This window comes from Chionomys nivalis, chromosome 11, assembly GCF_950005125.1.
Source record: "Chionomys nivalis chromosome 11, mChiNiv1.1, whole genome shotgun sequence".
NCBI classification, from domain to species: Eukaryota; Metazoa; Chordata; class Mammalia; order Rodentia; family Cricetidae; genus Chionomys; species Chionomys nivalis.
Window position 1 is genome coordinate 50,291,340 of NC_080096.1, and position 17,460 is coordinate 50,308,799.

General features: G+C 40.9%; 1 protein-coding gene across 2 annotated transcripts; it reads left to right on the forward strand.

The window, feature by feature from the left end:
• The first annotated feature begins 356 nt into the window (after positions 1 to 356).
• LOC130883450 (cytochrome P450 2J3) lies at positions 357 to 16,164 on the forward strand. Of its 2 annotated transcripts, XM_057783870.1 has the most exons (9): positions 357 to 645; positions 3,462 to 3,624; positions 4,720 to 4,869; positions 5,266 to 5,426; positions 6,503 to 6,679; positions 8,714 to 8,852; positions 9,406 to 9,593; positions 11,347 to 11,485; positions 13,781 to 16,164. In XM_057783870.1, the coding sequence occupies exons 1-9, from the start codon at positions 436 to 438 to the stop codon at positions 13,957 to 13,959; spliced, it is 1,506 nt and encodes a 501-aa protein (XP_057639853.1). In that variant the 5' UTR covers positions 357 to 435; the 3' UTR covers positions 13,960 to 16,164. The 2 variants fall into 2 exon arrangements, with proteins under 2 accessions (XP_057639853.1, XP_057639854.1); XM_057783871.1 differs by lacking the exon at positions 11,347 to 11,485 and having other exon boundaries at positions 13,781 to 13,888.
• The last annotated feature ends 1,296 nt before the right edge of the window (positions 16,165 to 17,460 follow it).

Consider the following 17,460-nt stretch of genomic DNA (forward strand, 5'->3'; position numbering starts at 1 on the left):
AGTGCCTTCTTTCTGAAAATCACCCTAGTTTCTCCAGAGGAACAAGCTGGAAAGTCTAAACACCTGAACAGGAATTTGGGGAAAGCGCGTGACCAAGAGCGTCGAGGTGGGTGCGGGGGGGGGGGGGGGGCAGGGAGATTGGGTCCTTGAGAAAATTGGGAAATGCTAAGGAGCAGAAGGCACAAAGCTCTGCTCTGGCTTAGAGAGTTGAGAAGAAACAAGTTTTAGAAGAGCTTGCCGCCAGGCCTAAGGGCTGGCAGCAAGCTTAGCTGGGCTGGGCGGAGAAGTCTGAAGACGGAGAGAGGGTGGGGTCCTGTGGGAGGGGGCGGGCCTAGCCTAGAGGCTGGCCTATTCTGGGAACCAGAGGCTGTGTCCCTGAAGACTTTTCTTAGCTCAGATCCTCATTCTCCCAGAGACTCTGCCTGAGTACCAGCCATGCTCGCAGCAATAGGCTCCCTGGTGGCCGCCATCTGGGCAGAGCTCCATCTGAAGACTCTGCTGCTGGCTGCCCTTGCCTTCCTCTTCCTGGCTGACTACTTCAAAAAGCGGCGCCCCAAGAACTACCCGCCAGGGCCCAGGCCCCTGCCCGTCGTGGGCTGCTTGTTTTATTTGGACCCAAAGCAGCCCCACCTAGCCCTCCAGAAGGTAAGTAGAAGCCAGGGTGCCTCTGGCTGTGACCTGGGACGGGATCCTGGCACCTAGCCTGCTAACCCAGAGATAAGTTAGTTGCCAAAGAGTTTGTAAGATTTCTATTGTGATTTGATGGCCAGAGAACATACTGGGTATTATTTTAATTTTTAAAAGTAGGTCAATGTGAATTGCATGACATAAAATTTATCTTCATAAATACACCTTGCTGGTTTAAGAAATGGGGTTCCACAGTTGTCGGTTAGAACTCTGGTCTAGATAAATATATATATAGTCTCCTCTTGACCTGTATAAATATCGGTTTTCTTGTTTTTCTTATTGATTTTAATTGGTCCTTCACTCCTTACTGGTTTTGTCAACTCCAGAGAAAGATGCACTGGAATCTCCAGCTCTGCTGAGAGTCTCCGCCTTTCCACTCAGTTCTGGAAGCTCTCCCCTTCTATTGGAAAGACGGTCATGCGCACTACGTACACATGTACTACTGTGGTTCTTTCTGGTGAATGACCATCTTCCATGTAATGTTCCTCTTTATCCACAGTAATTTTCCTTGCTTAGATAGTGAATCCTCCAGCCATGTTTAATTATCCCTGTCACTTCCCATTATGTGAAGACTGAGCATGTCTTATTATTTATTTCTATTTAACAGTTTAAGCCCATAATTTTTCTTTTTTTCCCCACCTCTTTTCTTCCATTATCCCTGCCCTGTGTGTTTCTTGGACACTCCCCGAATAGATGCCTTTTTATTCGTCTTCTCTCTTTTTCCATCTCTTTTATCGTCCTGCCAGCATCTGCTCTGCATTATTCAGTATGCAAATGAGGCTCCTGAGAGTTTGCTGACACCATTTTCCATGTGTAGTGCAGTGACTACAAACATGGGGGAGCCCTCTGCCCTGTAAGATGCACTGCCCCAGGTGCTGTCCCCACTCACTGAGACCCACATCCCACACTGCCCTGCTCTTCATTGTCAGTGCAGCTGGGACTCAAAGGCACAGGAGTCTGTTGTCTTTGCCCCTTACTTGTCCTCCTATAGCTGTCTTTTTTCTGACCTTTCAAGTTTGTCCTTTCCTTTCTGATCTGAAGCACTTTCTTTCTCCATTCCTTCAGAGGAGGCTGCACAAATGTGGCAAAGGAGGAACTGTGATCTTCTGTTTCATATCTCTCTTGAAGCTAGATGTGACTCAGGAGGACAAAATGCAGAAATGGAGCCTTCCAAAAGCTAACTTTAGATCATACAGGGAAAGAAAGTTTGATATTCTTCATGCATTGTCATTCAGTTCTATTTGCACGAGCTTTCACATTCCACATCTGCATGGACCTTCTCTTCCCTTCTCTCCATTTCCCTCTTCTTCACGCAATCTCCCCACCCCTCCCACTCAGGCCTGCCTCCCACTCTGTAGCTCTCACTAAACTCCAAGTTCATTTGGATATCACAAAGTCATCTTGTTTTCCTCAAATATTACATAACGTCTAGTGATTTCTTCAGCCAAGCAACAGCTTTGTCTTCTTGGCTACCCTACTTCACATACAACTTGTTTGTCTTTTTGGGAAGATAGAAAATGCTCACTATGGTGAGTTTTAAAGTGGATGAAACAAAGAATGAGAAATGCTATCTATTCCTTTACTCCGTGAGTACTATTTACGACCAGAGACGCAACCTGCTCCTTCATCCTCATTGTCGTGATTTTGTACCTCACATGCTTTGCATATAAACAGCTGATTAATTTCTCAGAGACGCTGAGTGCCTAGAACATGAAAACAAAGTGACTTTCATGTTTCTACTTTCATTCTTTTTTAAAGAACCCAGTGTGGATGGGCTAACTTTTTAATGTTCATACTAAGTTTCAAAAAATAGAACTGCTTCCTCAAGAGTACACAGACTGTTAACCATAGAAGCTACAGGTTCGCATCACTCCAGAACGACAGGGAAGTCCCTACTGCCAGCCTCCACCCTTCGTTATACTCTCCATATCTAAGAAGATATGGGAAGGGCACACTCTACTCTGGCTAAGGGTATCTACAGCTATTTTAGTTTATTAATAATTGCATGCATGCTACAGTAGAATTTAAAAACACAATTTCAGCCTTTGGCAAGTTAGGAAAATATGACTCGGCCTCCAGTGGTCTCCAGATGCTTCAGTTTAGAAACATTGATTTCTTTAAAACTTTGTTGGCCTCATAACCTAGTCTAGGGACACACTGATGCTCATTCAATTCATACTGACAAACACATGAATGAAAAAAATTTTGAGGAAATTCTTAAAGTAAATAGGAGAAAAAAGAAAACCCAGAAACATTCTCATCATACCAAATACCTCCTCCACACACAAATACACAGACTACATTCAGTGGTAGTGCATTGCTTACACAGGTTTCTTCTGTATATAGTAGATGTTGAAGGAATTATTCTCTGTTTAAACAGGAGTGTTTTTAAAGCTACACCAAAAATGTACAGACCTTCCTTGGCCTTTTTTCTCTCTTCTCTGCCTTCATTAAATTCAGGAGGCTTCAGGTTAGAGACTTTGCTTTTGGTTGCTACACATACCCTCATGTCTTCCTCTAGGGAAGGAGGGTATCTGCATACCTCATTCATATTTGCTGAATTCTTTAGGAATTTTATAAAAGGAAACTTCTCTTCTTAGTGCATATTGTAATTAAACCCAATTTATAAGAAAAAATTCAAAACATTTACACAGAGTAAGATGCTTGCCTCTGTAGACATCTCAACATGAGTCCCATTGACTACATGTGTGCCTGCCATCTCTGTACACACAGACATAGACTCACTGAACTGTAACTACTAAAATATTTTTCAGTTTGTGAATAAATATGGGAACGTTTTAAGCTTGGATTTTGCTAATATACCTTCAGTGGTTGTAACTGGCATGCCCTTAATCAAAGAAGTCTTTACTCAATTGGAGCCGAATTTTCTGAATCGTCCTGTCACTCTTCTCCGAAAACATCTCTTTAAGAAAAATGGTAAGTTCCTTGAGCAATATATGGTATGTATTGTAATTCTGTGGCACGTTAAAGATGTCTGTCTATAACGGGCCAATACTCACATAAGCTAACCCCATTATGAATTGCCATCTAACAAGGAAGCAGGGTGCCGTATTCTCTGAATAGAAGTGCCTCTCAGAGGACTTACCATGTCTCTCTTCTAGATTTAAGAAAAGCCACATGTCCTGTACACTAACTCTTGATGCTCTGATGGAATGTCCAGCCATGCATACTGTGCCCTCACTTTCATTTTCCCATCCCAACCCTCTGCCGCAGGAAAATAGATGGGAGTCAGCCAGCCTCCTCTTGCTGCTGCTCTTGATTATGACTCTGCATCCTACAGTGGTCTTTAGCCTTCTGGCCAATAATATAACTGGGAGGTTTGAATGCTTATTACTATCATTTAAAAAGTAGCAATCCGGAGGCTAAGATCTAAGGATATCTCTGAAAGTTACCAAATTGACAGAAGCATTCATTGTATATGCCATGATAGTAGATGGATGCTGTGTACACCAGCATGTCCCTTCTCCTTGCCTCCAGGGTCTCTGTGTCTTGAGTCATTCATTCATTTTTTACTGTGTGTCTCAGCTAGAACCTCTTCTATAAAATCTCCTTACCTCGCTAAAAGTATATGTCTTATCTTATTCATGAGTGCATCCCTGTTATTCAGCTTAGCATGAGTTGTGTGATTTGTGTGACCAAAGGGCCATGGAATGGGAGAGACTGAAATGTGAATACAACAGCTGCAATCTACTAACTAGATTTCCTTATCAAGTAAGCTTTATCCCAATGTCTCAGCTTTTGCATCAGGTGCAATGGGTCTGGAGTTAATTGTCAATAAGCGTATGAAATTTCTGAAAGTGTTAAATCACATAAAACACAAGGAACACTAAATTATTTGATGTTGTAAGTAGTCAGTAAATCTTAGTTCCCTTGCTTTGGGATTGTCTCTTCAGATAGCTGCCAAGAGCCTTATGGGTCCATCTCCTTTCTATAGCACAGGTGCCCATGCCACTTGTCGGGTAATTTTAGATCAGAGTCTCAATGCCATAACGCTGAATCTCTCCTTTCCAGGACTGATCTTCTCCAGTGGCCAGACATGGAAGGAGCAAAGAAGGTTCACTCTGATGACTCTGAGGAACTTTGGGTTGGGAAAGAAGAGCTTAGAGCAGCGCATACAGGAGGAGGCCAGCTATCTTGTGGAGGCCATAAAAGAGGAGGGAGGTGGGCATCTCAGAGGGCAGGGGCTGAGAATAAATGGTGAACAGATTCTTACTAAGCATCTCTTTGTCCAGGCCTGCTCTGGACTGGGTACTGAAGACTGAACTATGAGCCTATCCTAGAGCGCTATAACATAGCAAACAAAAATGCGTTATTAAACACTTCGTTGAATTTAATCCTGGTAGTCTATCTGATTTACATCCATTGACAGAAACCTTGGATCATGTAAGCCTCATATGTATGCTGTGGCCAGAGCCCATTATTTTATTCTCTGCATTCTCCAATATTTGTGTTGGGGGGAGGGGAAGCACAAGGATTGTTTTATTATTTGGAGTTAATTCCTTATAGACAATATAAATATAAATATCTTTAATCAACCCGGCTCCCTTTCTACTTCAGGACAGCCATTTGACCCTCACTTCAATATCAATAATGCAGTTTCCAATATCATTTGCTCTATCACCTTCGGGGAGCGCTTTGAGTACCAGGATAGTCGGTTTCAGGAGATGCTGAGGCTACTGGATGAGGCTATGTGTTTGGAGTCATCACTGATGTGCCACGTAAGCATGCCACCCTCTCATACGTTGAGAAGAGTATTTACGTGGGACTAATTCAAACGGACTCCTCCTTTTTGTTTTTTAGGGCTCTTGAAGTTAAAACATAGTATCTTAAAGTTGAGTTTAGCACAAATGTATTCAAATATATCTGTTGGTTTCAGAATTGTCGATAATATGCAAAACTCTTGCATGAGAATAGCCACATTTCTGATACTTAAATGAAGTACCAACATCTGCAGGATGTCCATGTATCTGTGAATGCTGGTGCTGGTTACTTACCAGCTCAGCTTATTTACTTAATATGCTGCTTAATGTGCTGCTCTTTGTTCACTGGGAATAGGGTTGGCAAAATGTATGACTGTTAATGATTATTTTCCCATGTTTTGGAATTTTGAGTTGTTCCCCAACTTGTGATGTTAGTAACGTTGCAGTATGTGCTCTGGCACAGCTCTTCATGTGAACCCACTCACTCATTTGTGTAGACTTTTCATCTGCACATAAAAAGTAACTAAAAGTTCAAATAGATTCCTATTTTTACATTTCGGTAAACACTTGGTGTTCAAGCTTTACCCCCATCTTAGGAAATGTATGTTCAAAGTTTTGTCCTTTCAATCCTTAGGGTCTTCTAAATATTTTTCACAGCTTACTGGTCTCTCAAGCTTATTCATAAATAGGAAAGACAGCTTTAAAGGAAAGTTAATTCCTAAGGTCACCTATGCTTCCTAGAAATCATGCTGTTGCCTTGGTATAAAACTATGTGAGGTAGTATACACATTTGTGCTTATTTAAGTGTTCTTGATGCATTCATTTGTCCTTGCGTCAGTTACTTGTCATTGTTCAAATGTTAAATTGTTTCAGTTAAGTAAAGGGCAACTTTAATTTTGCAAACTGCAAGATTATGTAATGGTTAAAAAAAAACATATAATTATATTCTACTGTGAAATGCCTGTGGAGGGTGCGGGTATGGAGTAAGAGTGAAGCAGGAGTCAAGGTGGCTTCACTAGCCACTGTAAGAATAAAGGGAAGGACAAGAGTGTTTTGACATGTAGAACCATGACTGTCTTATTTTTCCCAATCAGCTCTACAATATCTTTCCAAGGATAATTCATTATCTTCCTGGATCGCACCGAACACTTTTCAGAAACTGGGGAAAGCTGAAATTGTTTGTTTCTGATATAGTTGACAGTCACCGGAGAGACTGGAACCCTGATGAGCCGAGAGACTTCATTGATGCTTTCCTCACAGAAATGACAAAGGTGGGGAAGATGCTGGCTGTGTCGTCTTCTTCTTGCAGAGGAAGCAGCAATTTAATAGTTTCCAGTTGGTTCTGGAGCCTGTGTTCTTGATCTTATTGGTTTGACATAGCACAAATGTGTTCCCTCATAGTGCTGTGTGCACCCTGTATACCTGCTGGCCAGGCAAGCTTCATGTGGAAACAGTGAGAACTCATTACTTTGCCTCTTCCAGATTCTACTGGGTACAGATATCTTTTGCCTTGTCTCCTTCCTTCATCTTCAATGCCAAGACTGTAATGCCTATTTCTCCCTCGTCACTGTTTCAATCTTTATATCTCATCTCTTTGCTTCTGAACCTTGATCTCCGTCTCATAATAACAACTCTGTTCAACCTTCCTTTTGAAAATTAATCACATACATAAGGTTTATTATGGGGTATTAAGCACAATATAGAGCTGAACAGATGGACGTCTCCCTGGATCATTTTTTGATACCCTACAGGAAAATTAGATGAAAAGAGTATAATACTTATCAGGAATAGTATAGCATTAATTCAGGATTGTTAGAGTCATTAGAAATAGAGTTCATAGTCATGGCAGGAGGCCATGATAATGCCAGATATTATCTTTCCGTGTTTCTCTCTTGGCTTTTAGCCAGATGTAAATGAGTTATATCATAAATGAAAATAACAATTAAACTTCAGAATCGAATTTTGTTACAAGTTGGTTTAGGCCCAGTAATTGATTGCATCTCATTCACCAATGCAAGATATAAGCAATACACGGCTGAATGCAAGAGCCTGACTTTAACATATAGATGAGACCTCCTGAATCCACATAGAAGCCATCCAATAATACATAAGAGGCCAGGCAGCAACCAGTTGGGTGTGTGTGTTACTTGTGTATCATTGTGATAGTACCTGACAACACAGGAGAGATTGGTTCCGCTCACCATTTTAGAGTTGGGTCTGTCACCATGGCGGAATGAATGGTGACAAAAGCCTATGGCGAAGTCTGTTCATATAATGCTGTTTCAGGATTAGAGTCCAAGGCAAGATCCTGCACCCGAATATAACCACAAGAGTGCTGCCCCTAGCAGTCACTTCCTCCAGTTAGGTCCTTCCCCCTTTTCCAATAGTATAGAACCTTCAAAAATACTTCAGACAATGAGGAGCCAAGAATTCAAAAAGTGAGCTTATAGTAATTCTGAATTTTCATTTCAGATCAAAACCATATTACAACATATACAGCCTGGATCTCGCTAGGCCTCTTACTGGTACACATCACTGGATCAGTGCTCCTCCTGTGAACAAGAGCAGAATAGTAATTTTTTTCATCCTCTCATTTCATTTTCCTTAAATAATATTGCTAAAAGCCATGTTTTTTTTTTCTTTAGAGAAAGAGGTGAATAATTCCTTGTCATAATCAGGTGTTAGGCCATCAGTATTATAATCAGTCTTAACAGATTTATTCTTCCAGAGGAAGCTGGTAAAAATGATGCCATGCCATGAAAAAAAATCATGGGATCATAAAATCTTGACTAAGAAAGATGAGTGGTGAGATCAGAGAATCAGAGAGCACCGAGAGTTACTTGATTCTTTCTGGTATAAGCAGAAACATCTGTCAAGTGTTGGCTGTGTGCCTGTGGTGTCTCAAATGATTGATAATGGCATGTTAAGGTGTGTTCCTTATTCTCATTTTATGAAACAGAAGAAAAGAAATGTTAGGTGCGTGCCCTAGGCCAAGTCGTGGTTTAGAGATGTAGCTAATACTAGAAGTTAAAGAATTTTTTTAAAAATTTTTTTAAGGATGGTTTTTATCTCATTTTCTGATCATTGGACAAAAAGTTCCCAAAAATATAATCAGAAGAAAATAGTTGAGATTTTCACCCACCCAAGTGCCCTAAGTTTTTGGTCGTCACCTTGCAGCACTCAGGGCAGAAATGCTTCCTGATGTGGTCAAAGGGATTCTTACTTTATATGAGTCATTCCAAATTCATACCCTAAGGTCTTGACTGAGACCCTTTGAATACATAAGTACACACTGTCTTTTCCAGTACCCAGACAAGACTACAAGTTTCAATGAAGAAAACCTCATCACCACCACTCTGGACCTCTTTTTTGCTGGAACAGAGACAACATCCACGACCCTGCGCTGGGCTCTGATCTATATGGCCCTCTACCCAGAAGTCCAAGGTGAGCATGGGGTGAATGCATTTGGTCAAGGCGGAGTGGGGCTTCTTGAATCTGTGGCTCAGGCAAGAAAACTGCTAGTGCCTTGGTCTCAGAAGTTCCAGGCTCTCGAACTATGAGGAGTACACTTGTGTGGTTTGTCACCCACTCTCTGAGTGGTGCTTATTTGTAGAAGCCCTGACTAGATACTGCTATGAGTTTACCTGTGTTCATCTGAGATATTCAGCTCAGAACACATGGAAATTTATGATTATGTTGTAAACTCAAAGAAAGTCATTGAACTGACAGTTTTTTAAAACAGGTACTTGAAGGGTTGAGAAAACTTTTATTTCTTTTCTTTTTGGTTTTTCGAGACAGGGTTTCTCTGTGGCTTTGGAGCCTGTTCTGGAACTAGCTCTGTAGACCAATTAGATTTATATCAAGAAAACTTTTATTTCTTTAATAACCAGAGTGCTAAGGTGAAATAAAATCAGGTAAGGTCTCGGAGACAACTTTTATATCTTTAGAAGAAAGCATTAAAGTTTTAAATCTAATAGAATTTCCTGTTTTCTTTCAGAAAAAGTGCAGGCTGAGATTGACAGAGTGATTGGTCAAGGAAGACAGCCAAGCCTGGCCGACAGAGACTCTATGCCCTACACCAATGCTGTCATCCACGAGGTGCAGAGGATGGGCAACATCATTCCCTTTAATGTTCCCAGGGAAGGGGCAGTTGCCACCAAGTTGGCTGGATTTGACCTGCCAAAGGTAACACTCTCTCATCCTCAGATCCTCTAGTACATCTTTGGCATCATCTTGGGAGTCTAAATGTAAAAAGTGACATGTATTCCTGACCAGAGAAATGGTTTCAGTGGGGAAAGAAGTAGACTTTTGCCAAAACCCTCTATGTGTATTAGTGGATTTTCAAATCTATTATGAAGAGTTGAGAATGGAAGCTTCCTTGATCATGTGTGATTAGGCCAAACCTGGTCTTGTTTTCTATGGGCCTCCTCAGCATATTGCGGCTCTAATCTTAGCAGAGGACCTTTTCTGAAGAGGCAGAGAACAATCATTGTGTTTACTGTTCTTATCAGTGACAACAGTTTATGGCTTGAAGTTGAGGTCTGAAGTTTTCCAATGCTGTTTGCATTTTTTCTGTCCATTCATTCATTTTCAGACAGCCATACCAACTCTTTCCACAGACTATAACATCAGTTCCCTGGGTACTGATAAATCTAAATGGCTATGTTCAACAGATGTGGGAAACCAGGGCCTTAACAGCAGATAGGCCTGTCTCCAATGCTGAATTCACTTACTCCCACTGAACAAGCACGTGTCCTAACCAATCACAGCTTCAGCTTCTACAAAATGCATTCAACCATATTCATAGACTCCATATGGAAATATAATAAGATTACATATACGGAACCTTATGCTCAGAATAGAAATCATTCCTTATTAATCAAGAGAATGTTCATTAAATACCCACAAGGTTTGGGTCCGGAGTTGGGATACCTGAGCCATGGGAATCCCTGTTATAAACCACAAGGGCTTTTGGAAGGAAAACATTCTGTTTCTCTGTGATACTGACAAGATGGGGAGAGGAGTAGCAACTGTAGGAATCAGTGAGTGTTTCTGGGGAAAAAGGTATTGGAACTGAGGATTGAAGAAGAATTAAGAATTAGCTATGTGTCAATATACAAAGGAATACTCCATCTAAAGCAATCAGCATTGCAGCATGGATCATAAAGGAAGACTGCTCTAGTGGGAGCCAGTCAGAGGGCAACAATAAACAGTGACTCTGATAGTACACAGGATGAATCTTTGATTTAAGAATATGAGAAACCTGCTTTCCAAATTTGAATGAGTGGGTGGACTATGTAACTAAGTCATATGCAGAGCCCCCTCAGCCTTCAAACTGTGGAACACATTCATAGCTATTAGGTGGTTGCAAGAGGAGGATATGGAGCCTGCATTGAGGTTTCAGTGGGAAACTGGATTGGAGGTGATGGATTTGAGAGTGGACCAACTTTGCTGATGATTGAGCAAAGACAGGGGAAGGCTCAATCTGGTGTCTCTGGGTATTGTGTGATGTATCTGCCATAACAGGAATGCTTTCTGATACATCCCTGCGTCTTTGACTGTAGTGAGTTAGGCTGTTGTCTCTTTAATAATATACAGAAAAAAATGGAGAAGAATAGATGAAGGGGACATTGTATCATACAGCTGCCATGATCCTAACTGCAATGAACAGTTACTCATCATCTCCCCATGGATGCTCTTAGGTCCTCTTCTCAGACCTATATTAGCCACTTTTGATAAAGTAAACAGATTCTTTAATAAAGCATGGTCCATCTACCTTTGCAAATGGCTGGAATATTTCAAGTGACAGCGAATCAGTTGGGGAGAGTAGGAAAGTTCAGGATGTCAAGTACCCCAGGTTAGGCGTCGGAGTTTGAGCATCATCACCTGTCTATGTGGGAGTTTTTATTAAGTCTTTACTTTCTGCTGCCTTTTCTAGGGAATCATGGTCCTGACCAACCTAACCGCATTGCACAGGGACCCCAAAGAGTGGGCCACTCCAGATGTCTTCAACCCAGAGCACTTTCTGGAGAATGGAGAGTTTAAGAAGAGAGAGGCTTTTCTGCCATTCTCAATGGGTGAGTTGTGATGAGCAGGAGAGAGTTCAGAGCTCCTCCCTTGTTTTTCCCTTCTCTCCACCATATAATTCTATTCTTCAATTGTGTTGTTTCTATGTTATCTATTTCCCTTGGGCGAGCCAGCTGTCTGTTTATAAGGTAGTGATAATATCCCAGAAGGAATTACAAAAATCCACAGCCTGGCAATTGTCACACCATGACTTCACTGCATTCTGATGACCTAGTCAAGCCTCAAGACCAAGCCCAACTCAAGGGGAGGGAAACAATTGCAGTCTTTGATTGGAATAGCGTTGAAGTGCCAGTACACATAATATGGACCCCATGGATGAGAGTGATGAGATTTGTATTGCTTTCATCATTTCTTTCTGATGAAGAAGAATAAAATTCAGTTTTCTTGAGGATGCTCACACAAGTGGTGCCATAATGAAAACCAGTTACACTGAGCAGAATGTAGAAACCTAAAATGCCTGTTGGGTTAGCATTGTGCCAACAGCTGTGAGTATTTTCTGCTTTACTGCTACCTGTGGCACACAGTTACTTTCCCCCTCCTCTCTCTACACTTTCTGTATGCAGCCTCTCTGGAAGAAGGAAATTCAGACATCAGCTTCTTCTTTCTTGACAAAAATAAGTAGGGCTGTAGTCTGTGTGTTACCAAGACAGATGGCACAGTCATTCTTGAACCAAGCCCTACTTGTTTATAGAGCAGAGCACTGGCAGCTTCATGCTAGCATGGTCTTTGTTTTTTAATAAATCAAATCACTGGCTTACAAAAGCTAGGCATGGAAAACTTTGCCAAAAGCCTAGGTCATTTCTGTCATTTTAGTAGTGAGGCAATTCGTGTGTTTTTCCATGTGAAGATGACCTAAGCACAGTCTCAACCAGGAAGTGGTAGTCAGCTGTCTGTCACTGTCACAGCTGCCTATCAGTCACAGCTGTCTATCACTGTCATGGCTGTCTGTCACTGTCACAGCTGTCCATCACTGTCACTCAGCTGTCTGTCACTGTCACAGCTGTCTGTCACTGTCACAGCTGTCTATCATTGTCACAGCTGTCTATCACTGTCATGGCTGTCTGTCACTGTCACAGCTGTCCATCACTGTCACTCAGCTGTCTGTCACTGTCACAGCTGTCTATCACTGTCACAGCTGTCTGTCACTGTCACAGCTGTCTATCACTGTCATGACTGTCTGTCACTGTCACAGCTGTCTGTCACTGTCACAGCTGTCTATCATTGTCACAGCTGTCTGTCACTGTCACAGCTGTCTGTCACTATCACAGCTGTCTATCACTGTCACACAGCACCTGACGTAAGGAGCTTCAAAGGAGGACAGTTTTGTTCTGACCCCTGATCTTGGACGTGTTCTTTAATTAAATCCAAAGCTTTCATATCAAGTGTCCCTTGTTTTCATCCTTTTCAAGTATGTAAGTTCCTGCTGGATAATTTTGATGACTTTCCAGCCATGGAACCTGTGTAAGAAACAAAACTCTCTGTGTTTGTCAAGTGAGAAAGATTTAGCTCTGTGAAAAATGGGTGGGTTAGTTGTAGTCACACAGTGGTCCTTGATTGAACAAAGGTTGAATCAGGAATATGGGTTCCTGACTTTACAGATCAAGTTTGTCCTGACAGAAGAATTCTAGAAGAATATTGGGAATTTACAACAGAGCTGATTCAGTTCCATTTTTATCAAGGTACCAGTCACATTTCTAGTCATACTTAACAGAATGAAGATGAAGGGAGCAGAGACGATGAGTTAAACACATTGATGGGACACACATACACACACTATGATGCCAGCACTGTGGCAACAGAGAGTTACTGAACAGTTTTGCCTGTAGTATCTGCATTTGTTCCTTCAGCAATCTGTGGAAGGTAGAAAACACACCAGAAGCATGAACTAGTCATCAGTTTGGGAATATCAGTTTAGTATCTGCATTTGTTCCTTCAGGAATCTGTAGGAGGTAGAGAGCTCACCAGAAGCATGAACTGGTGATCAGTTTGGGAATGTCAATTAGTTTTCTGAGTAAAACAAAGTAGCAAAAGCAACTTAAAGAGTTGAGTAAGATAGTGGTTATAACAATGTTCAGCACAATCCCTATGGCAACACTGGCATGCATATCATTGTGCTCATGGTTCTGTCTGGACCGTGGAGTTATGAATAGCTTCTATGTTTCCTATTGTGCAGATTTTATAGTGAATGCACAGTACTTACGTCTTTGTTTTGTCCTATTCTGGCTTGTTTTTAATTTTATCTTAACAGTGATAGGTGAATAAATTCCTTTGTTTTTGTATTACAGGAAAACGAGCTTGTCTTGGAGAGCAATTGGCCAGGTCTGAGCTGTTCATTTTTATCACTTCCCTTATCCAAAAATTTACCTTCAAGCCCCCAGTCAATGAGAAGCTGAGCCTGCAGTTCAGAATGTCTGTTACCCTTTCACCCATCAGTCACTGCATCTGTGCAATTCCTAGGCTGTGATGTTGAAAAAGTATGAAGAAATGGCATCTGCTTGGAAGACACTGGCCTCCTCACATTTGAGGGGATAGAATGAAGGTGACCAGGGAAGTGGGATAATGAAACTAAAGTGACTGAATCCAATTATGGATTCATAAGCAGAAAATCATTTATGAGATCAATTACACTTCTCACCTAGGAAAGATGATTCCTCCAGCAAAGAAAATGCTTGCAGAGATCATGAGAAACTGTGGATTAAATTGATATGGAAATCACAAAAATGATCATAAAAGTTATGCCTTTACTTTGCCCCTCTTTTTCTCCTTTCATTAATGTGCGTTTGCTTCTTGTAGCCTGTGCAAAAGGGTGTCCATGTAGGCTCTCCCACTGGCTAGCTCTGTGGCTACATTTCATTGCTCTGCCTCTGAGTGGGTTTCTTGGAAGTCAGCAGGGCAGGATAACTCCCAGCAAGCAAGCGAGGCAGTTTCTATGACTTACATATAGCAGTTGTATGTAACCTAGGACCCATGAGATAGTGGGGTATAACCACAGGAAAGCAAATCCTGGAAGCAGATTTGAAGAGAAATTGGAATAATTTTCTGTTTCTACAGTAACTTCTTGCCTCGAGTCCTTTATTAGACATTTATTCCTACATACATTCTCACATAGGACCTGGCTGTGTTGGGTGTGAATGTCATTTCCAACTGGGGTTTAACTTTAGGTGGTTCCTATTATCAGCCAGAACTCACTGGGCCCCAGCAGTGAATTTTTCAACAGTGCATGATAAATGGCAAAATTCTTCCTGGGTATGATCAGTGAGGTCAGTTAAAGTAGGTCTAATAACATTGATAGGAAGGTTTTAATCTACTTACGATTAATGTAAGAAGAAATGCTAATAAAGTGGCTATCACCTCCACATCTTTTGGTCCTCAAGATTCCAGAGATTATGGAGCAACACAATAAATTATTATATCAAGGAAGCATTTGACTGCAATAGCCTGAGGTTCCCAAGGACAGAAGCAAGGCAGCTATAGTAGCTCTGCACACTTACTTATCTCCCCCGTTCCACACCCAGGCATCTGTAGCTTACAACATAAGCCAAATATTAACTTAGAGATCATTTATCTTTAGCTCTTGAACAATTCACACGAGCAAGGGATTTCCTTAAGTCTTATGGGCTCTCAAGATCCAACCTCAGACCCTGTCTTTTTATGCACGGTGTTATTAAACAATCCTAACCAGAGATCTGTCTTTGAGCTTCTCTGTGGAACTTTTACCAAGAAAAAATCTCCAAGTTTTATCTAACATTGCTTTGCTTTCTGGGTGTGATTTTAATATACATATGTGCCTTTTTAGTCTAAATTCACCCTATTAAATTTATAGGGTGCATATCATCGTGCCTATGGGAAAATAATGACACCATGATAAATTCATACATCATTTTCTATTCTTGGGACTGAGTCGTCATTTTGTGCTGCATGGGCAGTGCACCGCTGGTGAATCTGCTGCTGTGTTAATCCACGTGCACTGTCGTCTTCCATCCTCAATGTGGAGTCAGATATCTCCAAGCAAGGCATGGCCTGGTAGACCATTGTTTACAGAGGATGGAGTCATTTAGGGCATAGTCCAGCCTGATCTTGCCACAATGATTATAATAACAATAAAAGTATGGGGACCTCTCTTATCCCCATGGATGCAATGGGTCCCAGCAAGTATCCTGGAACCACAATGAACCAGGTACTTTGTAAAGTAATTCACCATGACTCCTGGTGGAAATTTCCATGCACGAGCCTTGACTCCTTTTTTTTTTCTTCTGATTTCACTGAAATGGTATAAAGTGTGAGTCTACTTCCCATCCAAGAATTATATAATAAAAAATTGTGAATGAAACTTCTAATAACCATTCATCTTTTGCAGCCCTTTCCCCTCCTTTCTTCATTTCTGATTGACATCTAATATGCAAGTCTTTTGAGAGGAAATAAAGAATGAGGGACATTAGGAAACAAGCCATTACAAGGTGTGTTATAGATGTGCCTTCTGGGGATGAGTACCCCACAGTCAGCTGTTCTTTGCATTGTGATCAGCTGTGGATTTCTATAATGGTCTCTGTGTGCTGCCAAAAGAAGCTTCCTTGATACAAAGAACCATGTGTTTAAAGTCTCTCAAACTCCATAACTATCATAATTCCAGCATCATAGTTTCAACAGGGCTCCCTTAGCTAAATTCTGTCAGGTGATGTAAATATGAATTTAATAATGATTTTAATAAAAGAAATTACATACTCCATGCATTATAAGGCTGTCTTATCTTTTCTATAAGATTTACCTGAAAACTTACAAGGTCTAGTGGTTTAACAATACATTTACAGGTAATATTAATTCAATGCATCACTCATGTATGTAGTAAGGTGATGTTGCACAATATCTTCTAAACAGAGCAATAGCCATCTTCAGAACTTCAACTATCCCTGCTTAAAATAATTACCGCTAAACTTGTTACATGTTCGTTTTCCTTCAAATAAGGGGAAATAGACAAGGTCACCAGCTAACCTTTCTCAAATATCCATTCAACCCCCTCAGCTAATTGCATGTGATTAGGCCCAAGTTATATGAGACCTCAAGGTTCTCTGGGTGTCTAGGCTAACATCTAAATATCAAAACAGGTCTACCGATATAAACATGGATTTTTATATATACTGACTAAAGGACCTAAATACTGCCTAATATCCTCTTTAGAAAAATTTCTTAAAAATTAGTTCGTTTATTACTGTTACATCTCATGGTATTTAATTTTTTGATCAAGAGAAATGTGTATATAAAAGTTAAAGTGACCCATAAATGTAATTATGGGTGCCTAACTCTCTGAAATCTCCCTTCTACCTTTTTGGTTCTTGTTAACGTAAAAACCTACAACAAAAAAATTGATAGTTAGAATTCATGTACAGGTAATCTTAATTCGCTACAGAGTGTCATGTTCCTTTGCATGCTGACCTCATTACAGAGTAAGAATGGATGTGAAAATAAGACCCCCCACCCACCCAGAAGTCTGCTTCTCCTGTCTCTGGCTGTGTAGGCCTGACCAGCTCTGACTATATAAGCCAAACCAGAAATAAAAACAAAAATCAATAAAACAAAATAAACAACTCTTCCTTATCAATAGGAACGATGAATTACTCTTCATGTCTTAACATATGGATGATCTTAGAGGCTATACCCACACTCTAAATGTCTAAACAACAGAGAAACAACAAGTAATTCCTTTGCCCTCCCTGTGTCCCAAACTGACATATGAGGATGGTGGGAACACAGGCAACTTGGACCTAAGCCTACCACCTGACTGATAATGGGTCCTGCATACTAGATCAGTTGGTCAGTCCCTTTCCCTTGGCTTTAGTTCTTCTTCTTAACAAAAGCTAACTCCACACTCCATACCCTAGCCACCCATGTTCTGTGCTCACAACAGGCTACCAGATACTCTGTCGTTAAACTTAGAGTTTGGGGTATTTATTCAAAAAATCCAAATGTA

What these genes read in the sequence shown, in the direction of transcription:
- LOC130883450 (XM_057783870.1), top strand. Translation starts at nt 436, where the DNA reads ATGCTCGCAGCAATAGGCTCCCTGGTGGCCGCCATCTGGGCAGAGCTC. An exon ending in ACATCTCTTTAAGAAAAATG is followed by an intron (nt 3,625 to 4,719) that starts GTAAGTTCCTTG and finishes TCTCCTTTCCAG; the next exon opens with GACTGATCTTCTCCAGTGGC. An exon ending in CCTCTACCCAGAAGTCCAAG is followed by an intron (nt 8,853 to 9,405) that starts GTGAGCATGGGG and finishes GTTTTCTTTCAG; the next exon opens with AAAAAGTGCAGGCTGAGATT.